Here is a 27,262-nt window from a genome sequence, read left to right as displayed (position 1 = left end):
TACCGAGACTAACTTTTAATTCCATATTTATCAACTGAATTTGAATTCCAGCAGCTGACATGGTGGTATTTGAACTCGTGTCCCCCAGAACATCAGCCTGGGCCTCTGGATTGCTAGTTCAGTAACATTACCACTATGCCACCGCCTTCCCTTGGTGTCAAAAAAGCATTATGCACCAATGATGTCATAATCCGCCTCTTACGTACTTCCTGTAGATGGTGCCTACTCACCTGTCAATGTACTTACCACAATAGCATCCATGCAAACTGCACCAGGACTGTGCACATATGCACAACGTGGATGCCATTTTGGAGTCAAAACAGCACTCAGCGCCAAAATTCTGGCTACTAAGGAGCTACATTTTGCAGCCAATCTGCTTTGGTGATATTGGTTGAGGGATATATATTGGCCAGGGCTTTGGGGAATACTCCCCACTCCCCTGCTCTTCTTTGTATAATGTCATGGGATCTTTTATCTTCACCTGAGCTAGTAGACGGAGCCTCTGTTTAATATTTCAAATGAAAGGTAGCACCTCTGGCACTTCAGTGCAGCACTGCATGCACTATCAGTCTCAATTATGTGTTCAAGAGTTTGGGGGGCATACTTAAGCTCACAACTTTCTGGATCAGAGGAAAGTGCTACCACGAAGTCATTGCTGCCACCTACTATTCTATTGAAATTTTACATTACACCCTGACTGCGGCAAACGAGTTACTTTCTGCAGCAATAATCAGGGGTGATAATGCTAGCTAGGTGGTCATACACTCAGTGTTACTGAGTAATTCATGCTTAAAAGTAAAAGATCAACCCAGTAAATCAGTATGATAGGGTCTTTTCTTTTCAGGCCAATTTCCTGTATGCTTCTCCCACTGTCAAAGTGGATGATAGGATCTGAAGGGAAATAAACTTAAATTTTGAAGGAACAGAGAAAAACATTAAGTTACAGAATGAACAGGTTAGATTAGAAACAAAGCAAAAGCAAAAATAAAAGCTGGAGGGAGAAAATATGGAAAAAAAGAATAGGACAAGAGGGGCAGCAGTTGAGTTAATTGTGCTAGTATTTCACTTCAATGTATACAATAAATTCTTTTAGTACAGGATTATCACAACACAAGTAGCCTTCCACAATGGAAGGTAAGTATGAGTAAAGATACTTGCACCATTTACTGTGATGATATTCAAATCCATACAGGAAAGGCAACTACAGGCACACCTATATTATCTAACAATAACAATAATTTCTGCTCTTCAGTCATTAAACACAGGCTCTATTTTCCAGTTTTTCTTCAATTTCGCAAGTTGAATTGTGACCCATTCCTATTCTCGGTCAATGAAATTTGAACTGGCTGCAAGGAAGTGACCAAATCCAATTTTCCCTCTCCTTGCAGGGAGATAGCAGGCCTCCAAGCACCAACCCTCCCAAAGGCACAGCCAAGATTGTGACCTATGCGTACTCTGACTTTCTATCATAAGTTGCACTAGCGTGCAAGAGCACACGGTCTTGATCTTAAATTGTAACGCAAAACTGAAATTCACAAAGAGCCTAAGGAACAAAATAAAACATATAGGCTTCCTTAATTTCAAAGCCTCACAAAATGCATCACAGCATTAAATCATTGCATTATGAGTCAGTGATCCAATTTCATATCATAACCACGCCTTGTTGAATACTACTTACCATTAGGATGTGCAGCAACTGCCCAGAATATGAATTCCACACCTTTAAAGTATGGTTATTCACAGCAGTGATGACATTGTTGTCATGACGGTCCCATGCAACCATAGTCACTTTAAGTTTTGTGACCTTATCATCCCCTGGACAGGAATTGGTTCTAAAAGACAATAAGCAGCAGTTGCACAATGATAAAGGCAGAAATAAAACCTTTTGGGATACCAGCAAGTAATACACAATGACCAAAAAGCAAAGGAAAATGACAGATGTTGGAAATTAAGTAGAAACCTAAAATGCTGGAAATACATAAATCAAATCCATTCTCTCATCTGATGCTAATAAACCTTCTGCTTTTACATCATTTCCTAAAGATCTGTACGTCACTTTCTAAAGATCAGTACAATATATGTAATAAATCACTTGTCATAATATCTATATTTCCGGATGTCATCAAGAATCCAATCAAATTTGTTACATCCAGTGAAAGTCAACAGCTTATGAAGGGTTTATTCAAGTTTTAGGTTGTTACAGATGTCAGAAAGACAACTAGCCTTTGGTTCTTCTGTTTTCTACTATTTTCCTTCTGTTATTCATGGTCATTTGTAAAATCTCTTCAAAGTTTCATCAGGACACTAGTGATAAGCCCAATACATCAAAACTGAACTACAAACAACAGTACAGTTGTACACAAGATACAATTCTAAAACTCTGGACACCTTTGGCTAAGCACTTTACAACTACTTGCACAGAAATTAATAAATGACAACAGTGGACTGAGGAATCTCAAAAAATCACAAAGCTTACCCTGGTAATTGAGCACCCATGTCCAGCAAGATACTTTTCCATTCCTGGTGCTGGTACTGCCAGATCCGTGCCGTTCCATCTCTGCTACCACTGACCAATCTGTTTCATAAAAAAGACACTAACATCACATCTACAGGATGAATCTGTTGTGCAGATTGAGTTTTTATTTTTAGGAAGTCATTCTTCGATCTGCATCTTACAAAATTTAGTGAATGCAATCCTGAGCTACTAGTTTATTCCAAAAAGCTAAATAATTCCAAATAAGAGAGAAGTACACAAAACTTTGTAGAATGAAAAAAAGAATCACAGTATGAATATCTTTAGTTTTCATTGAAATTAGGGACTGAATATTTGGTACTACTGCACAATTTGAAAATGGAGGCGATCAGCTTAATAGGACAAATAACCACTTCAAATTAAAATAAACAGTTGCTAATTATATTTTTGAATAAAACAATACACAATTACATATTATTGTTTCTCAATAAAGTTAACTATTATTTAAACTAAAGCAGAGTACAGTTTATTTTAAATCTAGTTTATGAAACGGGAAGTTGCAATGTCCCCTCTAAATGATAAGTTTGAAAAGGAAAACCTATATGCATAATGTTATACATCCACTCCGTTTGAGACATTTTAAAACAAATGTTAAGACCTTTCCAACCATATATTGATACTATTCCAAATTTAGCCAGTGCTGTTTCAAGATTAAACAGGTCTTCAATTTTAATTTATTTAAGATAGAAATGGTTTTATTAGTACTATTTTCTTAAAAGGAAGTACTAATTTGGGCATTCATACACAGATGGCAGCTATGGTGCATGCTTTTAAACTGCAGCAGAACTTGACCACAAAACCCACGAATGACAGTTATTTTGATCAGATTCACTCATAGGATAAAGATTATTTACCACAGCTGTCAAATTTAACTTTCCCTTTGTACAGCATTCTCTCCTACCTCTTTCTTTAAATGGGTCTAAAGAACCATCTGTGATGAATGATTTTAGCCAATATTTAATACAACTGTCAATATTTAGAACTTGACAGATGTTTATTGCAGAGACAGTTAGCATAATGGAAATGTCCAATTACGCACAATCAATAAATCAGACATTTACATGTATAGGGTGGTGTTCCCCGTGAAGAATTATCCAAAGTCAAGTTGTAAAATAGATGGTATATTCACAACACTCATTTAATAATAACCCCAAATAAAACCTTTACCTGTCACCATTGTTGGAGAACTGAATACTGTCTACTTTGTCCTGAAAGTGTGAAAATAAATACAAATATAAGAAAATACTGCTATAGTGGTCAATTGTTTGAAAAATTGCATGTCACCAACAACAATGCTCTTCTTACACAGGTGTAGAGCATTCACTGTTGCATATAATCAATATACACAGGGCCACCCAAAAAAAAGTCAGTAAGGATTAAAAATGCAAGGCTACTAGGAAAATAAAAACAAAGATATATTGGAAATGAGTTTGTCAATACCTGACAAAGCATCTGCTCACCTGCTTTTCTCTTTCAGTCATTAGTTAACTTACTTTGTACTTCCAGCATTTTGTGCTGATTGAGTGAGCCATGGCTCAGAGGTAGCATTCACACCCGAGTCAGAAAATTACGGGTTTGAGGCACACTCCAGGCAGCCCTGGTGAACTGAGAAAACAGTTACGTCTTTGGTTCACATCTGGTACGTACCAACATCCTTGGGAGTGGAGATGTGACCTCCCAGCACACATGCTGGTCACTCCTGGTCAGGCTAATGATCTGTCCACATACATGTGGTCTTTTGTTACAGAAGCAACCCAGATCATGACCTTCTGGATATAAAAACTGTGGAAGACATGGGTTGTCTCATGTGCCACTTGGCATGGAAGAGAAGCAGGAAGACAGAACATGGACATGCTCTAACTAATTCATCGCTGTGCTAGAGGTAAGAAAGGGCAAGTCACTGGGCCATTCTCGTACAACTCCTTAATTAATACATCCACTATTAGCTGTCATACCCTTGAACATAATAAAAAGTTACTGGGATTTACATAAATCAATGCAAATTATTTTGAAGAGTAAGAAAACTACAGTAATGGGTTTTCCATTAAAACCAGATTTGACAGTAAGAGTTTACATGGTGAAATTGCATCTTCAATTTTAACTATTGCAGTTCTTTTTCTCCCCTTTTATAGAAACTGTTCCTCAGGACTAAACAGACGAATGGCTAAAAATTAACTCTAATATCACAAGTTACTGAAAATAGGGGTAGGGTATAATCTATTTTAAGCAATGAAAGTAAAGTGCTTTATGCAATATTAAAACTAATAATTTTAACACTTGTGCCATGTACCTGAAAATAATCTGTTAATGTTAGGATGGGAATTGCTAGTAAATGTATATTTTTTTTAAAAAGTGGAATCCAATATTTGTTAAAAGTATGATAATATTTAAGCCTGTTTCAAAATTTTAGTAACGTCTTTACCAGATGAGATTCTAATTCAGAAATCTTCTCAGGGATTCCAGATCCAAGGTAATATATTCTGATCACATGATCACTGCTGCCAGCTGCTAGGAACATACCACCTTTTAGAGAGAGAAAAAATATTCCTCAGATCGAAATTTTAATCGGGAACCACAATTAATTTCAACTACTAAAAAAATAGCAAGATATGCTTGTAATTACAATTGTTCCATCTATAGGGAGGCAAAAAGTAGTAGTATTCTAATTGCAGATTTTAATCAAATGTAGCAGCATCAAAACTAAATATTCCAAGATAATAAATGCTTATGCATCACAGAAAATATCTAATAAAACTGAGAAGCCATTTGCAGAACAAATTTAGAACAAAAACACCATATACCCAGTACAGGTCAATTAGAATACAAAGCTGTGTTATTTCCAAACAAACAATCAGATGAATAGATACCAGGAGTTGGATATTCACTGAGGGGTTGGCAACCTGACATCCGATGAATTCCGGGGCTCAACCTCGCACCTCAGGTACTTTTAAATTTAAATGCTGTAATTAGCCAGGAGGCAAGCTCTGAGCCAATTAGAGGTGCTGAATACCTCCAGGAAGCGGGAACTGCCTGCCTGGCACCAGCAACAAAGGCAGCCAATATGGAGGCTTCTGTTGCCTTGCTGATTAACACATGTAGCTCATCAAAAGCCTGGGAGTTGGAAAACAGAGTAAAGTGGCCATTCAAACAAATTTAAGGTATAGTGCTGGACTCTGCGTTGGCTTGCCCAGCATACTTCCATTTTTAACAAATAAAGTCAAATTTCAAACATCCTTGTAATGAACCTGATAGCTAGATACTCATGCACTAGGCTGTTCGGATTCACTGAAACAAAGATGGAAAGTTGCATTTCTGACTGCACATACAAGAACACAAGAAATAGGAGGAGTAGACCACATGGCCCGTTAAGCCTGCTCCACCATTCGATACGATCACGGCTGATCTTGGGCTTCAACTCCATTTTCCCAGCCACTCTCCATATCCCTTAACATGATATGATGATCGCAACTGATATTATCACTGGACAAATCAGATCCCAGGGTAGAACCCTGCTTGATAGATCTTAACTTTTATTTTTTTGCTTAGAAATGTGGAGAGCCGCGACTGAACAGGGCCACCAGCCAGCTGATGAACTTTTAACAAAAGAATAAAACATTTATTAAACAAGAGAAGATGAACTATATTACAATACTCCTTCACCAACAACTATGCCTTCACAGATATATACAGATTCCTAAGGATAACACAACTTACAAAATACTCTATACTCTAATACACTTATACTCGAATGTTCACAGTAAGTACACAGTTCATGTAAACTAATAAGCGACCTGTGGTCAGACAAACCACACTCTGAAACCAAGTGACAGATGCCACCCCAAACAGATGCTATGGATCTCTCATCAACTACCCCCAGATGTTTGTCATACCATGAGCCAACTGATTTCACTGAACTCTGTCTTTCACACAAGGGTTTCCAATCGCCACTCTCGAAGAACTCACTTTGGAATCTTCTCCCAAAGGACACTTTCTCTCGGGCGCCTTCCACAAGGGTCCGCCACCAGGGTTTCGAACTCTCCTTCTGATGTTCCTCTCCCCTGGCTCGCCACATGCATTCAAGCTTCCTTCCACGCACTCTCCCTCAGAAACAGCCATGCTAAAAGAACACCACTGCTTCACATGCCAATAGTAAAGAGTTACAGACCTTCGGCTGGCTCCTTGGATCTTCTGGCTTCTCGCAAGCTTATTTTGCTTTAGGTCTGCATCCTGCAGCTTTCTCCCTTTAAGCTTGGAGCCTTCCACCGCTCCTCACTCTTAACTTCACTTAACAGGACCTTTTCCAGTATCCTGTTCTTTCTTTGACTAGAAGGCCTTCTTGGGACCTTTCTCCTGCCCCATTCCCTAGTTTTGGGACTTTTTTTTTCATTCCTTTGGAACCTGCTTCCTGCAGTTTCCTCTCCAGTGCTCAGCTGCTCCTGGCACCTGGCTTCAACTTTAGTTTGGGGCATGCTATCTGTCCCTCTCTTATGTTGCTTCTGCTGGCAACTCCTTTCAACTGAACTGAAACTACTTTTTCTGTTTTTCTCTGTCTCTGTGTGGGCCTTCCATTACTAGGCAACAGCAGTTTTTTTCTACTTTGTTTTAATTTCCCTAAACCACTGCCCCCCTAGATAACACAGCTCTCCACTTGAAGAATCATAAAACTCATTAAAAATGCAGGTTTACAAACAGAGTTTAGATTTGCTCTCTCCATTCTAAATTGAAACTAAATCCTGGGTTTCCCCTTTTTAACCATCCAAATCATTTATGTAGAGTTAAGGTCCCAGCACTGATTCCTGTGGCACACCATTCGTCACATCCTACCAACCAGAAAATGACCCATTTATGCCAATTCTCTGTTTCCTGTTAGCTGCCAATTTTCTATCCATGCAATATGTTACCCACTACATCATGAGCTTTTGTTTTCCACAATAACCCTAAATGAGGCACCTTATCAAATGCCTTCTGAAAATTTAAGTACCGTACATCCACCGGATTCCCTTTATCCAAGAAGCTATGACTCCATCAAACAAGTTCAATAAATTGCTTAAACATGATTTCCCTTTCACAAAACCATGTTGAATCTCCCTGTTTACCTTGAATTTATCTAAGTGCCCTGTTATAACGTCTTTAATAATGGCTTCTAACATTTCGCTTTGACAGCTATTAAGCTAACTGGCCTATAAGTTGGATAACAGAAGGGAGGCATGAGAGAAAAAGAGTATACTCAACCACATCAAAGGCTACAAAGATGTAGAAAAGAACAAGAACAAGAACAGAAAATCCACCACGGTCATAGTCACAGAGAACCTTGTTTGTTATTTTGGTTAGGGCCTGTTTTGGTGCTCTCAAAAGGGCAGAAACTGATTGGAGAGATTCAAGTGGAGTTGCAGGAAAATTGGGCATGGGTTCAGAGGACAACACATTCAAATATGTTGTAGAAGAAAGGCAGGTTGTAGATGAAACAATAGTTTTCAAAGGGATAGAAGTCAATGGTGGGTTTTTTGAGAAGAGGATGATGAAAAAGTAGAGTAAGCCATTTAACCAATGAGATATTTTGAATATAAAAAAAAATCAACAAAATGTAGTATGAATGTTTCTTTTGGCAGTCAAATATTTTCTGTTTTTGGATATAAATCACCAGGGAGCCCCCACCAACAATCCACCTCAAAACTTTTCAGTACAGAGGAGGAGAACTGAAGCCAATCAAAGACAATTTGTTTTTGCTAAAGGAGATCTAGTCATCTCTTACACATACACAAAATAAATTAAGGAAATTGCAAATACTGAGACAGTCTTCTCACACTCTTTCATCCCTCCTTCCATTTGGCCTAAGGCAGTCATTGATGCTGGGAGATGCCTTTGCACCAAGATCCCTCCAGTGACTCACTCAAACTGCCACTTTTTGTGTAAACCTTGAAAATAAGAGTTGCCAAAGTGATTCATCAGAGTATTTCCATACGCAGCTCCACATTTACAGACACACTTTCCTAGTGGCGCATTGCGTAATGATCAGATAAGGGAATTTTTGCCACATCTTCCCTACCTTAGACTCAGAATACATCAATGCATTTACCCTTCTATCCCAAAGAAATCTCTACAAAGCCACATACAATTTAAGTGTTTTCTGTACTTTTGAACTTAACGTAAATCGAAAGGCCGTTTCTGTCACTTACCAACACTGAATGAGGAACAAATCATTGGAGAACCTGGCCTGGATCGCTCCGTAAATTTCAATGGCTGATTCCTTATTAAAAGGAAATATTGGTCAATGCATTCAGACAAAAAGAAATGGCTTCCAGCAGAACAGAACTACTCTCTGACTAAATTCCACTATTTCTTTTCGTTTTTCAGTGATTTATACAGCAATGTGACCATCCAGGTTTAGCACTCCCATAGTTATTGTCAATCATATTTAATGGCCCAGAGCTTAAAGTGGTAATGAAGACAGAATTTACAGTGTTCATTATTCCACATATATTGACTTTGGGAATTTGCACATGCACAGAATAACACGGAAACTCAGAAGCTGCTGCAGTGAATGTACGCTTCTCCATAGGGAGAGAACTTCCACTCTTACATTCTCAATCTCACTATAAAAACTCTTGAAAAAAGTCAAACCTTCTTGAGTGAGGTGTAACTGGGTTTTTAAGCAGTGTACAACATTTATGATTACTGCTAAATGCCCTTACTGAGCCTGAAAAGCTAATTAAACTTTTGTGCAAAGTCAAATTTCTCCATATAACAAACTTCTATTTATTTTCTTCAAAATAAATTTGAAGTTTATGATATTTTAGCTTCTATCTTAACCCAAGCAATCATTATTTTCACTATCTTATTAACAGTGCAGGTATTCAATGCTTTTAACTTCCTGATTTGCTGTCTGTGAGAATACTTCAATGGATTGGTTGCTTTGCCTGTTTTTTTTTTCCCCACAGGATGTGGACATCACCGGCTAGCCCAGCATTTTTATGGCCCTCCCTAAATGCCCTTGAGAAGGTAGTGGAGAGCCACCTTTGTGAACCGCTGCAGTCCATGTGGTGTAGGTAGGTCCAAAGTGCTGTTTGGGAGCAAGTTCCAGGGTTTTGACAGTGAAGAAATAGTGACATAGTTCCAAGAATGGATGGTGTGCGGCTTGATGGGGAACGGGCAGGTGGTGGTGTTCCCATGCATCTGCTGCCCTTGTCCTTCTAGGTGGCAGAGGTCACGGGTTTGGAAGGTGCTGTCGAAGGAGCCTTGGTGAGTTACTGCAGTTCATCTTCTAGATGGCACACACTGCCGTCACTGTGCGTCACTGGTGGATGGAGTGGAAGCTGGAGGTGGTGGATGGGATGCTAATCAAGCAGGCTGCTTTGTCCTGGATGGTGTCTGGCTTGAGAGTGTTGAGGGAGCTGCATTCATCCAAGCAAGTAGAGAATATTCCATCACACTTCTGACTTGTGCTTTATAGATGGTGGACAGGCTTTGGGGAGTCAGGAGGTGAGTGACTCACCGCAGAATTCCCAGCCTCTGGCCCGCTCTTGTAGCCACAGTATTTATACGGCTGGTCTAGTTCAGCTTCTGGTCAACGGTAAACCTCTATGTGGGGGCTGAATGTGGGAATTCAGCGATGGTAATGCCATTGAATGCCAAGGGGAGATGGTTGGATTATCTCTTGTTGGAGATGGTCATTGCCTGCCACTTCTGTGGTGTGAATGTTACTTTCCACTTATCAGCCCAAACTTGAATGTTGCCCAGTTCTTGCATATGGGCACAAACTGTTTCAGTTTCTGAGGAGTCACAAATGGTGCTGAACAACATACAATAACATCCCCACTTCTGACCCTATGGTGGATGGGAGGTCATTTGTTGATAGCACTGTTGCTGACACCTGGAGATCCCCTTGACTTAGTGCCAGATTTAAACTGCCATCGGGAAAGGGAAAAACCATGCCACAGAGATCAGAAAATCTTTGTGGGCAGCTTTCTTCGAGGTCAGCTGCAAGCACCAATACTTCACCACTGACAGCAAAATCTATTGCAACATATTGGCACCAATACATTCAGGAAAACTTACACTTAAGCCAACTTACTTTAGTATGTGCTCACATTTATTTGTTAAGCTTAATTCAGCACTTCAAAACTGTTTCACCACAGCCATCACCATAGAGCCGCAAATAGTTATAGCACAGGTTGTGGCCAATTGGTCCTTCATGTTTATTTTGAACCTTTGATGGAGAAATCTAAACTCCCATTATCTCCCATTGCCGGTTCTATCCTGTTACAAACGATTGCATCTTTTATGGTCCATAATCCCTGTCTCATCCTCTGCCTGTGCCAAGTTATTCCATGCTCCAACCACCTGGATTAAAAATCTCTCTTCACTGTCAGTGACAATATTGAACTGACAATCCCTTTTCACTCACCGATTAATGGAAACAGTATTTCCCTCTACACTATCAAAACCCTTCATATTTTCAAAAACAGTCTTCTCTCAGCCTTCCCTACTCCAATGGAAATACTTCCTGTATCTCAAGTCTCTCTTCATTACAACTGGTTTCAATCACTAATGTCAGTGACATACTACAGCCACCAGGATATAACAAAACACAAGTTTGGGAGGACAAAGAAAACTAACAGTTGTAATGAGAGTCAAACTCACCTTAACGTTGAGCGGAGGTTGGACTCCCGATGGGCCTCGGAGCCTTTGCAAATGCGCAGACTGGGAGCTGGCTGTACATACACAAATGGACATTTGACATTCTTTCGGCCCAGAGCGCCCATGCATAAAGAAAAACAGCATGAAAAATCCGGGTCAGGTGACCGGGAGCAGAGCACCATTGAAGCCAAGTAGAGGACAAGGGGAGGCTCAAAAGAGGGGAGAGGAGACAGGGAGAGCTCCAAAAGGGTCCCATAGAGGGAACAGGTACAGGACAAGGTCCCAGTTCAGTTAAGAGAAAAGCAGAAAAATAAACTACAAACAGGTAGGGGGCTGCAAAGAGCAGACTTTAAGAGAAGGCAGCCAAACTGGTAACTCCATGCTGCGGGCCCTTGGGGCAAAGTTACCCTTTTGGAGCAGTAGTTTTCTGCTTGGCACAACTGAGGAGCTGAGGTTGTGCTTGTGAGTTGGTGTTTGAGTGCATACTCAGGAATCCAAGGGAACGGAATCATGGGAGAAGAGACTGAAATCCTGTGAGGCGGGCCAACGTTGACACCGCCACATTGGAGCAACTTTTGGACAGAATTCCAATATTAGATCTTTGAAGGTAAAGGCTGGAACCCTTCCTGAGAGAAAGATTTTCAGTGAGATTGGTTGACTCTCAGTGTTACTGACAACTGGGTGGGTTGTTGAGAAATCCATGGACTTGGTCTTGGTCGCGTCAGCCATGTATTGTGTAGTGTGGTGTGTTCAACCACAGCTGGCTTGTTAATTCACATGTAGCTTCTACTTACTGTTAGACAGGAGATGGGTTAATTTAAACAGCACTAATTTCTCTTCTCATCACTCATCTGTAAACAAAATGGTGTTTTGACTTGCTTCCTCCTTTATAAGTAGTGGCGTACTTCCCAACCCCTTGGTTTTGGTGTGATCCTGTTTCTATTAATAACCCCACAGCAAACTTGAGATAGGATGAACCCAAAGGGTTAGTTTATTTGCACACACTCAAATGCTGCGGGGGGTGGCGGTAGGGTCACAACATTATCCCTCTTTTACTGAATGACTGCAAAGGGAACAGAGAAAAGGTTTATACTGCAGACACTACAGAGAAAAGAAATGGTGCTTCACATGGGTGCCAGAGTCCAGAATCAAGTCCATTAAGGTATTCCCCCACCGAGGTCAGCAGGCTGAAAACTGATGCTGTCGAATTCACTTATCCAGTGGTGTCGACTTCACACGGTGAGACCGGCATGCAAAGGTGAATCAGTCTTGTAGGCGATGGTATAGAAATTTTAGCAGAAACACTGTAGATGGAGCCAGGTATTCAATCTGGGCACAATTCTTTTTCCGTGAGGTTGTTTGTGGGATGGTAAACAGCAGACTGAAATTTTGCAGTACATCAAGGCAATATTACTGGTTACATAAGCTAGAGATCCAAGCCACATGAATCCCACCTCTCCCCATTGTCTTTGACAAGGGATGTGCATCCCTCGTCTGGGTTCCCGAGATGGTTAAACGTCCCAACCATTAAGAATTGAAGGGAAGGTTGCGGGGCCCTTTGTCCTTGCATACGTGTAGACGCTGGTTGGTCAACCTGGGTTATGAAATGCAGATTGCCTTTGTACAGCTCTCTTCAAATCTGGTATTTGCAGCCCACAGGAGGATTGTTAGTGTCTCTTCAGAGATAACAAGGTGCGAATTTATTCAATACTGCCAGGTGGCTCCTTTTGTTTGCGGGTCACAGAAATAGATTCAGCAATTATAAAAGGTCTTGGTCCAGTTTTTAAAATTTTGGAAATAGCCATGAGGTTATCTATATAAAGTTTATAACAGTTTACAGGATGAGGTCTTAGTCCTCTCACTTTACCTTAATTATGAAACCCAAACTTACTTCGTTGAAGAGCACGGAGGTTGGGGACTTCAACTCCTGATTGGCCTCATAGCTTTTGCGTCGCGCAGACCGGGAGCAGTCTTCACATATGCAGGTTGGCACTTATACATTTCTTTTGGCTCAGTGCGCTTGTGCATAAGAATATTGCACAAAAACCCACGTCAGCTGGCCGGGAGCGGAGCGCCATAGCCATAAAGTGTCCCAGGCAGGAAACAGGGAGAGGTCCCAAAAAGGGGAGCGGAGACAGGGAGAGGCCCCAAAAGGAAGTACCAGGTAAGGGACAGAGACAGGTGATGGAAACAGGTCCCAGTTAAGGGAAAAGAGAGGAGCAGAGAGAGAGGTTCCAATTGGAGAAAAGGCCACAGGTAGCAGACTTTAAGTGAAGTGGGCTCAGAGCCCTGGTAATCGAAGAGGGCTCAGGAGACGCCCTGAAGATCCAAGAAGGTGGTGACTCTGTGCTGCGGACTGTGGGATAAAGATACCTCTTTGGAGCAGTATTCTCCTTGGTGCAACCGAAGAGCTGAGGTTGTGCTTGTGAGTTGCTGTTTGAGTGTATACGAGGAATTGAGGGGAACGGAATCTCAGAAAACAGGATTGAAATCCTGCGAGGTGGGCCGCCATTGAAGCCATCCAAGTTGGAGTGGCTCCAAGGTTAGATCTTTGAAAGTGAAGATTGCAACCTTGTGAGAGCGCGAACGAGCTTCATTGAGACGGTTGACTCTGTGTTACTGACATCACTGTGGGTTGTTGAGAAATCCATGCACTCGGTCTTGGTCGCACCTGCCATTTATGGTGCAATGTGGTGTGTTCGACCACATTACATGTACCTCACACTTACCCTGAATGTTAGAGTATAATGTAGATATTGCAAATTGTTTTATATTTCTGACCTTGTAAAGTTTATTTTTGTTGCTTCAAAATCCATGGAATCTTGTGGCTTTATTCATTCACTAAGTGTCTTGAGTCGCAAACTTTGTCTGCTTTAAAAAAAAAATTATTGGTCCCTAACTGGATTTATCAAAAACTTGGGGATCTGGTCTAGGATCATAACATAGTGCACAGTGTACATGACCATATAAAAATTTCACATCTCCAGAATTCTGTGATATTGAGGGCCTATACCCACAACCCATTTTAACTAATTTTTTTTGACAGGATCCAAATTTACACAGCATACGACTCACAATTAGTCTTAAATATCCAGCTGCAAAACAACATACATTTTGAAATAGCTGCTATAAAGTTATCTTCCTCAGCTCAAGAGCAATTAATCAAGACTGTTGGCTTATTGGCATAATTTTTAGATGTATGTTATTGTCTCGAAGCCAAGATTGTTATTTTGAAAATAATTTTGCTTAGTTTGGTACACACTAATGTGTTACAATTTCAATTATCGGAGGTCCCATTTTTTGAAGCGTCAATCACGTCTGCTGGCAAATCTGAAATAGACCAAATCTCTCTCATATTCAGGTAGAGAAAACAAGCTTGTGCTGGAATCAACCAGAAAAATATATCCACTAACAGTGAATGATCCCACCCTATGACTGTCTGATCTAAATCCTTTTGTCATCCCCATTCTGAGGATCTTCTGTCATGTAACTACAGATAACATACAGCATTGAATAGTTTAACCATTACTATTTGGAAAAAAGAATGTCATCTTGCATAAGTACCATTGGGAGTAAAAACTGTCAGCAAGCATGGGAGCAATCACTTTCAAAATAGAAAACATGGGGACTCTTCATTATCTACTAATTCCTTCTAGCCATCAAACGAGTCCCAATTATGATGAATAATTAAAAGCTTTACAGCACAGCTCAGAATATCATATTGTATCTTAGCAATGAACATGAATGGAAAACATCAATGCCTTTTTAAAAAATATTTAAAATCATCACTACAAAACTATCAATTTAACAATTTCCAACACAGAACATAAAAGTTAGGCAATTAAACAGAATACCAAGTTGAAAATAAGGAACGGAAAGTCCCTATGTTCCCTAATATGCAAAAATTTGAGTTTTAAAGAAGTTAAAATTGCAGGAAAACTAGGTTCAAGCAACAACCACAAACCTCGTTTCGGCATTCTTAATAGAGCAATCCTGAATTCTAAAGCCAACTCGCTGCAATTTTATTTCTATACTTAAGGGATTGGTAAAAAGCAAATACGATTATTCTCAATTAATAAATATTGCTCAATGATTCAAACACTTGAAAATTTACTTGAATTTCAGAGTAGTCAGATCCCACTGCCAAAAGCAAACACTCCCATCAGATCCTGTAGAAGCCATGTACCGTACTGAACCTTTGCCCATAGGGCTAAACTGGAATAAATGCACAAAGAGTACCACATAATCATCAGATTTTGAATCACATTTTAAGAATTCACATTTGAAATTGATTGCACAGGCAAAAATAAACTTCTTTCCATTATGACTTTTTTTTTAAAACAAAGTGATTCATATAAATAATATTAACTGTTTTTGTTCATAAGCCTCAAATAAAACAGTTCAATATATTTCCAACTTTAGGGTAGCCGCATTTAATAAAATTTTAATATAGAAAAACTGAGTTTAGAAGCAAACAGTATCTAATTTTAAAAATAATTACTGTGAATATTTTGCGCTCAATTCAAGTTCAGTAGCCGAATAAAGCTATATGTATAACGTATATGCAGAATTGTGGTTTCAGGCTCCTTTACTGTCAATTAATTTTCTGAATTGATTCACAATAAGTTGTCCAAGGTTTAAACACAAGTAAATGCACACTTTGTGCCTGTGCAAAGCAGAATTGAACTCTTTCACAGGTCAAAATAGTCATAATAACTTGCTGAAATCAATATTTATGAGATAAGGCCGAAGAAGCAACCCTTCCACGATTTTTCCATCAACATAATAAAATATGACATCAAAAATATAATGGCAGAGTTAAGGAAAGAGTTAAAACCTTTGAAACCTCAAAGCATGAATGATCACAGATTACAAATTTAAGAACATTTATGTCTATTATTTAAGGTTTTATAAACTTTATATACTCTTAAAATTACCTGCAGAGAGGTAATGGATCCCGTGTGCCCCTGTAGCACAGCTACTGGGGCACATGTTCTTAAGCACCAAACTCGAATTAGTTTATCACAGCTGCCAGCAGCTAGCATAGTGTTCTCATAATTCACAGCCATGTCAGAAATTTCAGTGGAGTGGCCACGTAGGGTGGACAATAATCGACCAGTGTGTGTGGCCCAGATCTTCACCAGACAGTCATCAGAGCCCTGGAACATAATCAATCTTTTAACTTGTTGCGTTATAATCTGCTAAATATTGTAGCTTTTCAAACCCTCCTGTACATCACATCAGTCAATTTTCTATCCTTCCGATTTCAAGTGTATATCTTGGACAATTTTAAGCTACTGCAGTAATCTAACATACTGAAGCAATGTAACATTTGCTATTAACTATACATCTCATACAGAGCTTTGCATGGTAAAAATTACAGCAGAAAATGAAAAATTTGGTACAAGCATAAAATTCATTTTGAAGTATTAATTTTTATCTTTAGTGTGGAGCTCAAATCAAACCTTAATTAGGTTTTCCCACCAAGACAAATGCTAGTAAGCCAAAGACTAAATTACAATTTTCATCAATGCCCTGAAAACAAGTTTGCAAGAAAATATGAAAAGAAGCCTATAGAATTCAGTTAAGGCAACCAGCTATTACAAGAATTCAAAAAGAATGTGCTTTCCTCTGATGCCAGAATTACTGTGACTAGAATTCTTGAAATAAGGACTGGGCTTGTATGTCTATTTCAAGTGTTTAGACCTTCTCATCGTTATCTCATGTAAACATATCTCAAGATACTCTCCAAAACCACAATCACAAGTGAAACCAAGCAGAGTTCTGAAGTTAATTTAGGATTGCACCAATTGCAGCTTTTGAAAAGAAGAGTGACCTAAGGTTCTGGACAACTATTCAAATTTCAATGTAGGTTGCATAAACTGAATTATAGAGTCATAGAATGGTTGCAGCATAGGAGGAGGCCATTCAGTCCCTTGTGGCCAAACCAGCTCTCTGAAAGCTACTCACTACTCAGTTCTGCCGAAGGGTCATGAAAACTCGAAGCGTTAACTGATTTCTTCTCCGCCGATGCTGCCAGACCTGCTGAGTTTTTCCAGGTAATTCTGTTTTTGTTTCAGTAAAGTAAAAGCTACTCAGCTAGTCCCATTTCTCCATTGCCGTGCAAATATTTTCATAAAAACATGAGAAATAGGAGGAGTAGGCCATTTGGCCCCAACCCTGCTCCACACTTCAAGTTGGTCATAGCTGATCTGATTGTGGCCTTAATTTCACTTTACTGCCTGCCCCCACACCCCAATAACCCTCAACTCCCTTGTAGATCAATCAGTCTAACTCAAGTCTTGAACATATTTAATGGCCCAGCCTCCAATACTCTGAGAATTCTAAAGATTAACGACCCTCAGAGAAGAAATTCCTCCTCATCGCAGCCTTAAATGGGTGACCCCTTATTTTTAAACAGTGCCCCTAGTTTTAGACTGTCCCAAGGGGAAACATCCTCTCAGCATCTACCCTGTCAAGCCACTCAAGAGTCTTACATGTTTCAATATCATCTCTCATTCTTCTGAACTCCAGTGAGTATAGGCTCAACTTTGCCTCCTAAGACAACCCCTTCATCCCAAGATACAACCTAGCAAACCTTCTCTGGACTATCTCCAATGCAATATATCCCTCCTTACATATGGAGGCCAGAACTGTATGCAGTACACGAGATGTGGTCTTACTAATACCCAATACAGTTGTAGCAAAACTTCCCTTTTGTACTCTATCCCCCTGCAATGAAGGCATCATTCCATTTGCCTTCCTAATTACTTATACTATCTGCATGCTAACCTTCTGTGATTCATGTATGAGGGCATCCAGATCCCTCTGTACCACAGCATTCTGAAATCTCTCCATTGAGATAATATTCTGCTTTTTGATTCTTCCCACCAAAGTGGACAAACTCACATTTTCACACCTTATATTCCACCTGTCAAATTTTTAGCCACTCACTTTCTATTTAGATAATTATCCAATTCTCTTTAGACAGCCACAATTGAATCTGCCTCCACCACACTCTCAGACAGCGTATTGTGAGTATAACCACTCACTGCGTAAAAGTTTTTCCTCGTGTCATCTCTGGTTCTTTTGCTAATCTCCTTAAATCAACCAAGCATAATGTAAAAAGTTATATGTGAAGATCACTAAAACAATTGTTCTTTATGTACCTAATCCAAAGTAAAATAGCGCACGTGTAATTTTGTTTGATGCAATCTTGTGATTAGTTATGGGAATTACAGCAATAAATGATTTGAGATAGTGGATCAAAATTGTTAACTCGTTTATGAGTTAATACAACAAGAAGAACTCATGTTCTACCATTTAAGGATCCATTAAAATCTCTCAAAAGAATTACCACAAGGAAGTACTGGTACATCCAAACACAGCAAACTGTCAACAGAGTTCACTTTTAGGAGCAAATATGAAATATTAAGTTATTAGACACTGATTGGCCAGGCTATTCTGGAGTAAAAATTCTTGCACTGAATTATATCACCTAACTCCATAGGTAAACTAACCATGCAAAATATTTAACTGCACTACTCATTCAACTTTTAAACAGCAGTTGATTGAATAAGGTTCATTAAAATTTCTAACACAACAATCATACAATTTTATTACTCTCATATGTTGCTTTCATTAAAGAGCTTTATCTTCTTTTCATACAAGTTGGCACCTAAAATATGCCAGTTGCCACCAGTTCCTCAACTCCAAATCTGCAACATTCCATTGAGAGGAGTAGGATCAACAGACTTATTTGCTACAACCTAGTCCTCGATATCATTATTTGTATAATCCTATATGCAATTAGAGTAAATAAATCTAGCTGAAGGGTTGGAACCAACATGGATGTGACGTCCACTGCACATTCTAATATACGTGATCATGTCCCAAATCAGCTTTGAGAACTGGCACATAACAAGGCTTGATGAAAATTGACCATGGCCAATCCCAGTTTAAATTAAAACTTAAGCCTTGGTGGCTATGATAAATCACCAAAGACCTACTCAAGTCATGGAACTTCTGCCTGCCAAAAGAATACAATGTTGAAATTATTGTAGTTTCTTTGAGTATTTCATTATTGACGAATACAAACCACGATATTTATCACCTAAGTTCCATTAATTTGATGTATTTTGTTATGACAAATTTACAATTAGGGCTATAAGCTTTGTTGCCTAAGTCCCGGTCTTATTTCTATCTCAAATTTTAGTCTCATTTTATTTTTGCCTTCGTAAGAAATCCAATGGTGGGGAAGCTTCCAGGAACTATAAATAGGGGCAGAATTAATAGTCACATGGACAAATGTGGGTTAATTAAGGAGAGCCAGCATTGATTTCTTAAGGGAAAATCATGTTTAACTAACTTGCTAGAGGTTTTCGAAGGTAACAGAGAGGGTTGATGAGGGCAATGCTGTTGATGTGGTGTCCATAGACTTCCAAAAGGCATTTGATACTGCCACACAACAGATGTGAGAGAAAAATTATAGCTCATGGAATAAAGGGACAGTAGCAACATGGGTACAAAATTGGCTGAGTGACAGGAAACAGAGTAAAGGTTAGTGGATGTTTCTCGGGCTGGAGTAAGGTTTGTAGTGGACTTCACCAGGAGTCGGTATTGGGATCTTTCCTTTTCCTGGTATATAATGATCTAGACCTTGGTGTACACGGAACAATTTCAAAATTAGCAGACAATACAAGACTTGGAAGCATTGTAAACTGAGGGCGACAATGTAGAACTTCAAAAGGACATAGACAAGTTGGTAGAATGGGTAAATAGGTGGCAGATGAAGTTCAATGCAGAAAAATTTATGCTGCTGCATTTTGGTAAGAAGAACATGAAGAGGCAGTATAAAATAAAGGGTACTACTCTAAAGTGGGTGTATATATTCATAGGTCATTAAAGGTGACAGGACAGGTTGAGAGAACAGTTAATAAAGCATACAGTGACTGGGCTTTATTAACAGGAGTACAAAGTACAAACAGAGCGAGTGGAGAGAACAGGACAACGCAGAAGATGCAACATCTGCCCCTTCACTTCCTCTCTCCTCACCGTCCAAGGGCCCAAACAATCCTTTCAAGTGAAGCAGCATTTCACTTGCATTTCCCCTAACTTAGTCTACTGTATTCGTTGCTCCCAATGCGGTCTCCTCTACATTGGAGAGACCAAACGCAAACTGGGCGACTGCTTTGCAGAACACCTGCGGTCTGTCCGCAAGAAAGACCCAAACCTCCCTGTCGCTTGCCATTTTAACACTCCACCCTGTTCTCTTGCCCACATGTCTGTCCTTGGCTTGCTGCATTGTTCCAGTGAAGCCCAACGCAAACTGGAGGAACAGCACCTCATCTTCCGACTAGGCACTTTACAGCCTTCCGGGCTGAATATTGAATTCAACAACTTTAGATCTTAAACTCCCCCTTCCCCCCATCCCCACCCTGTTTCCTCCCCCTCCCTTTTGTTTTTTTTTTCAATAATTTATATAGATTTTTCTTTTCCCACCTATTTCCATTATTTTTAAATCTACAACTAATACCTTGTCAGTCTTTCCACCCCACCCCCACTAGAGCTGTACCTTGAGTGTCCTGCCATCCATTCTTAATTAGCACTTTTCTTAGATAATATCACCACCTTCAACACCTCTTTGATCCTTTTGTCTGTGACATCTTTTGATTATCTGCTCCTATCACTGCTTGCTTGTCCCTACAACCACCCCACCCTCAACTTCTCTCCCCCCGCCCCCCACCTTAAACCAGCTTATATTTCACCACTCTCCTAACTATACTTCAGTTCTGTTGAAGGGTCATGTGGACCCGAAACGTCGACTCTTTTCTTCTCCACCAATGCTGCCAGACCTGCTGAGTTTTTCCAGGTAATTCTGTTTTTGTTTTGGAGAGAACAGGAGTCGTCTGAAAATATCTCAAGAGGACGCAGCAGGGGGTGTCTGAAAACAACACGAGAGGAGAGAGCAGGGGAGTCTGAAAACAGCATGATTGGAGAGAGCAGCGGGAGTCTGAAAGCAGCGCGGGAGGAGAGAGCAGTGTGAGTCAGGACCATTTCAGCGACTGAAGAAACTGAGTAAAAAAAAAACACTGCCCCTAAATCACCGATAGATATCATATTAGAACTAAATCATTTTGTTTGGGGATTCATTTCCAAATTGTATTCTCTAATTTTTTCACCACACTGCCGTTTGCTTTCTACTTTAACAACTCTTTGGGAGCAAGATTTTGACTCAGGCTTATCAGAAGATAACTGGAAGTCTATTCTCTCACGTGTACATTTCTCTGTGTGCAAGGCATGGATTGCTATAATTTAAAATCTTACATCATATCCATCTATCCAAAGTAAAATTAGCTAAGATTTATTCAAATTTTGATCCAACCTGTGATAAATGTCATACTGTCCCAGCCTCTCTAATTCATATGTACAGATCGTGTCCTAAATTGGCTTTGTTTTGGACAAAAAATATTTACATCACTTTCACATTTTGAGTAGCAACATTGAACCTTCTCCTATTACAGCACTCTGGAGTGGAACCAAATGGCATCCCTCTTACAAAAATTCAGATTGCTGCACTCGCCTTTTCAACATTATTGGCTAGACATATTCTATTAAACTGAAAACAGCCTGCCCTGCCTTCTTTTCCTAATTGGATACGTGATCTTATGCAGAATCTTAAACTTGAGGAAAATTAAGTACACTATAAGAGGCAAGAGGCTCCACTGATGGATTTTATGTAGTTTAGCAACCTTTCTTCAATTATTTTGAGGATCTATAGCGCTCCGTTTACATATAACTGACTCTAATTAGGCTGAATATATCATATCATGTGAAACTATGTCTGACCTATGATTGTTGCTGATTTTCTTTTTATTTATTTTTTGGGGGGCTGGGGAGGGTTTTTTTTTTCCTTTTTCTTCTTCCTCCTACTTTTCTTTTCCTTTCCCTTTCTTTCTCTTCCAAATCTAAGTGTATTAAATTATTGCTGTACTGTAAGTTTATTTTTGTACTGGTACTCATTATGCTTGTTGTTAAAACTTAATAAACAGAATAAAAAAAAAACTGTGACATCACAGGAAACTAGTAAGTTGATTGGCCACTAAGTGCTTGGCATTAGGGACAGTGTACTAATAGCTAGCTTAGGGCATGGAAGTTAAAATAAATAAAAGAACTCAAACTTTAAAATAAAATAACCTAAAGAATAAAAAACAAAATAATTAAAATATACCTAAAACACCAACCTATGCAATTAAAGTATAACTTTTAGTTGTAGGTGGTACTAGTAAGTTCTCGTATACATAGGAATTATTCTAAGCTAATTAAGAAAGTAATTAAATTAAATTAACTAAATAACATAACATCCGTCCTGCCATCGTTGCTTATGTTGCAGCTGCGGAATATGGGGGTTTTGTGACACCAAGGCAATCCAGGACAAACAGGTCTGCAGAAAATGTAAGCAGCTAGAGAAATTCCAGAATAGGGTTATTGATCTGGAAGCTGAACTGCAGACACTGCAACATAAGGGAGGGGGAGGAATTCCTGGACACTTTGTTCCAGAAGACCGTCACACCTCTTAGAATGGGTCATCTGTTTTGGTCAGCAGTGAGGGACAGGAAGGTGTGACCATGAGTGAGGCAGGTAAGGGGACTGAGCAGCCAGTAATGGAGGAGCCTCAGACTTTGCAATTGTCAAACAAGTTTGATGTGCTCATATCCTGTGTGGACGAAAGCAAGGTCTGTGGGGTGGATAAGCAGACTGGCCATTGCACCATGGTACAGGAAGCCGTTCAAGTCAGGGAGCAAAAAGGAATGTAGTGGTAGTACGGGACAGTATAGTGAGAGGGATTGATATTGTCCTCTGCAGCAAAGAGCGAGAATCCAGAAGGCAGTGTTGCCTGTCCAGTGCCAGGGTTCAGAACATCTGCTCAGGCCTGGAGAGGAACTTCCAGTAGGAGGGGGAGGATCCAATTGTTGTGGTCCATGTAGGTACCAACGACATAGGTAGGACAAGGAAGGAGGTTCTGCATAGTCAGTATGAAGAGCTAGGCACCAAATTAAGAAGCAGAACCTCAAAGGTAATAATCTCTGGATTATTACCTGAGCCACATTCAAATTAGCATCGGGCAAATAAGATTAGAGAGGTGAATGCGTGGCTTCAAGACTGGTTGGGAGAAGTGGGTTCCAGTTTGTGGGGCACTGGCACCAGTACTAGGGAAAGTGGGATCTGCACCATTGGGATGGTCCACGCCTGAACCATGCTGGGACTGGTGTTCTTGCGAGTCACATAAGTAGGAAAGTAGAGAGGGTTTTAAACTAAATAGTGGGGGCAAGGGATCAAATTTAGGAAGATGTGATAAATCAAAGAGTAGAGACAGGGCAATTGAGGAAGGTATTAATGTGGGAAATGCTAAACAGACCATGACAGGAAGGGACAGAGTGTACAAATCTAAGAGTAAATTTAGCAGGTAAGGCTAGAGTTTATAAAAATAATAGAAGGACAAAACTTAAGTCTCTGTATCTGAGCACAAGTAGCATTCAAAACAAAACAGATGAATAAAAAGTATGATCTAATAGCTATTGCAAAGACATGGCTGCAAGATGATATAGATTGGGACCTGAATATTGGAGGGTACGTGACATTTAAGAAAGGTGGAGAGGTGACTCTGTTAATCAAAGATAATATTAGCACAATAGAGAGGGATGACCTAAGTTCAAGAAACCAGGATATAGAAGCGGTTTGGGTGGTGATGAGGAATGATAAAAGGCAAGAAGTCACTTGTGGGAGTGGAGTACAGGCCACCTAACAATAACCACACGGTAGGACAGGGTACCAAAGAAGGGTATGGCGATTGTCAGAATGGTACGGCGATTATCATGGGGGAGTTTAATCTACATATAGACTGGAAAAATCAGATGAGGAATTCATAAAATGTTTTCGGGATAGTTTCTTAGAACAACATGTTCTGGCACCAACTAGAGAGCAGGCTATACTCGGCCTGTTATTGACTGAGATAGGATTAATTAATGACTTCATAGTGAAGGTAACCCTAAGTAGCAGTGATCATAATATGATCGGATTTTACATTCAGTTTGAGGGAGAGAAGAGTAGGTCTAAGACTATTATTTTAAACTTAAATAAGGGCAATTATGAGGACATGAAAGCACAGCTAGCTAAAGTGAACTGGCAATTTAGTTTAAGGGATAGGTCAACAGAGATGCAGGGGATATTTCAGAATACACAGAATAGATACATTCCAACGAGAAAGAAGAATTCCATGCGGAGGTCCCACCATCTGTGGTTAACTAAAAAAGTTAAAGATAGTATCAAACTTAAAGGAAAAGCGTATAATTGTCCAAAGATGTGTGGTACATCAGAAGATTGGACAGAATATTAAAAAAGAGCAAAAAAATGACTAAAAGATTAATAAGAGGAGAAAAATTAGAATACAAGAGAAAGCTAGCGAGAAATATAAAGACAGATAGTAAGAGTTTCTACAAATATTTTAAAAAGAAAAAAAGAGTTAAAAAAGTAAGCGTCCTACAGAAAGTGAGTTTGGGGAGTTAATAAAGAGGAATAAAAAGGAAATAAAGAGATGGCAGATTGATTGAATTGGTATTTTGTGTCGGTCTTCACTAAAAAGGATACAAGTAACATCCCAAAAATGGCTCCAAATCAGGAATCAGAAGGGAGGGAGGAACTCAAGAAAATTACAATCGCCGGGAAGTAATACTTAGCAAATTGTTCGAACTATGGGTTGACATGTCCCCGCATCCTGAAGCATTTCAGCCTAGGGTCTTAAAAGTAGTGGCTACTGAGATAATTGATGCATTGGTTTTAACTTGCCAAACTTCACTAAATTCTGAGAAGGTTTCATTAGTCTGCAAAATAGCAAATGTAACTCCTTTATTCATAAAGGGAGACAGAAAACAGGAGACTATAAGCCAGTTAGCTTAACATGCCACAGAGAAAATGTGAGAAGTTATTAAAGAAGTCATCAGGGCACTTAGATAAATTCAAGGTAATCAGACAGAGTTAGCATGGTTTTGTGAAAAGGAAATCATGTTTAACCAATTTATTGGAGCTCTTTGAAGTAACACTTGCTGTAGATAAAAGGGAATCAGTGGATGTACTGTACCTAGACTTTCAGAGGGCATGCGATAAGGCGCCACGTCAAAGGTTATTGCATAAAATAAAAGCTCATTGTGTAGGAGGTAATATATTGGTAAGAATAGAAGATTGGCTAGCTAACAGGAAACAGAGAATAAGCATAAATGGGTCATTTTCTAGTTGACAGAATGTGACAAGTGGTGTGCCACACGGATCAGTGCTGGGGCCTCAACTCTTGACAATTTCTATAAATGATTTGGATGAAGGGACCGAAGGTATGGTTGCTAAGTTTGATGGCACAAAGATAGGTAGGAAAATAAGTTGAGAAGAGGGCATAAGGAGGTAACAAAAGGATATAGGTAGATTAGATGAGTGGTCAAAGATCTGGCAAATGGAGCATAATGTGGTTAAATGTGAAATTGTCCATTTTGGCAGGAAGAATAAAAAAAGCATATTTTCTGAATGGTGAGAGGTCGCAGAGCTCTGAGATGCAGAGGGATCTGGGCGTCCTAGTGCATGAATCACAAATGGTTAGTACGCAGGTACAGCAAGTAATTAGGAAAGCAAATAGAATGTTATCACTTATTGCAAGGGGAATTGAATGCAAGAGTTGGATGGTTATGCTTCAGTTATACAGGGCATTGGTGAGGCCACATCTGGAGTACTGTGTACAGTATTGGTCTCCTTATTTAAGGAAGGATGTAAATTCACTGGAAGCAGTTCAGAGAAGCTTAACCAGACTAATACCTAAATAGGTGGATTGTCTTATGAGAAAAGACTGGACAGGCTAGGCTTGTATCTGCTGGAGGTTAGAAGAGTATGATTGAAACATATAAGATCCTGAGGGGACTTGCCAGGGTTGAATGTGGAAAGGATGCTTCCTCTTGTCGGAGAATCAAAAATTAGGGGTCACTGTTTAAAAATAAAGGGTCGCCCATTTCAGTCAGTCAGAGATGGAGAAATTTTTTCGCTCAGAGGGTTGTGAGTCTTTGGAACTCTCTCCCTCAAAAGGCTGTGGAGGCAGGATCTTTGAATATTTTTAAGGCAGCGGTAAATAGATTCTTGATAAGGGGGCGACAGGTTATCAGGGGGAGGCAGGAGTGTGCAGTTGAGTTTAAATTCAGATCAACCATGATCCTATTGAATGGCGGAGCAGGCTCGAAGGACTGAGTGGCCTACTCCTGTTCCCAATTCATTTGTTCGTATGTACGTTTTTTGTTAGGTTATGTTGAACTTGTATAATACACTAGTTAGACCTCAGCTTGGAGTATGGCATACAGTTCTGGGCACTGCATTTTAGGAGGGGTGTGAACACATTGGAGAGAGTGCAGAAGAAGTTTATGAGAATGGTTCCAGGGATGAGGAACTTCAGTTATGAAGATAGATTGGAGAAGTTGGGACTCTTATCACTGGAGAAAAGGCAGCTGAGGGGAGATTTGATAGAGGAAATGAAACTCATGAGGGGCCTGGCCAGGGTAGACAGGGGGGAAACTGTTCCTTCTCACGAAATGATCGAGAACAAGAGGGCACCAATTTAAAATAATTGGCAAAATAAGCAAAAGCAATATGAGAAAAAACTTCTTCACACAGCGAGTGGTTAGGGTCTGGAATGCACTGCCTGGAAGCGTGGAGGGGGCAGGTTCAATAGAGGCATTCAAGAGGGAATTAGATGATTATCTGAAGGGTTATAGGCAGAAGGCAGGAGGATGGCATAAGGTAAAATGCTCAGAGAGCTGGTGCACACACGATGGGCCAAATGGCTTCCTTCTGCGCTATAACTTTTTTAAAAATTGATTCAAGGGATGTGGGCATCGCCAGCATTTAATACCCATCCCTAATTGCCCTTGTTCAGGGCATTAAAGAGTCAACCTGGAGTCACATGTAGGCCAGACCAGGTAAGGACGGCAGATTTCCCTCCCTAAAGGGCATTAGTGAACCAGATGGATCTTTACAACAATCAACAATGGTTTCAGGGTCATCATT

General features: G+C 39.8%; 1 protein-coding gene across 3 annotated transcripts in view; it reads right to left on the bottom strand.

Moving 5' to 3' along the window:
* LOC144691796 (bromodomain and WD repeat-containing protein 1-like) overlaps window positions 1-27,262 on the bottom strand; it is a 179,193-nt gene that overhangs the window by 132,352 nt on the left and 19,579 nt on the right. For all 3 annotated transcript variants that reach the window (XM_078560282.1, XM_078560283.1, XM_078560284.1), the window contains 7 exons: window positions 16,108-16,329; window positions 15,285-15,385; window positions 8,710-8,780; window positions 4,956-5,056; window positions 3,701-3,741; window positions 2,477-2,575; window positions 1,679-1,832 (listed from right to left, as the gene is read on the bottom strand). In XM_078560282.1, the coding sequence (XP_078416408.1) occupies window positions 1,679-1,832; window positions 2,477-2,575; window positions 3,701-3,741; window positions 4,956-5,056; window positions 8,710-8,780; window positions 15,285-15,385; window positions 16,108-16,329 (789 nt within the window). The remainder of the gene's footprint in view (window positions 1-1,678; window positions 1,833-2,476; window positions 2,576-3,700; window positions 3,742-4,955; window positions 5,057-8,709; window positions 8,781-15,284; window positions 15,386-16,107; window positions 16,330-27,262) is intronic.

The sequence above is a fragment of the Cetorhinus maximus genome, chromosome 16, assembly GCF_964194155.1.
Source record: "Cetorhinus maximus chromosome 16, sCetMax3.hap1.1, whole genome shotgun sequence".
Classification (NCBI taxonomy): Eukaryota; Metazoa; Chordata; class Chondrichthyes; order Lamniformes; family Cetorhinidae; genus Cetorhinus; species Cetorhinus maximus.
The sequence above is the reverse complement of the archived record's forward strand: the minus strand, read 5'-3'. Positions and strand labels throughout refer to the sequence as shown.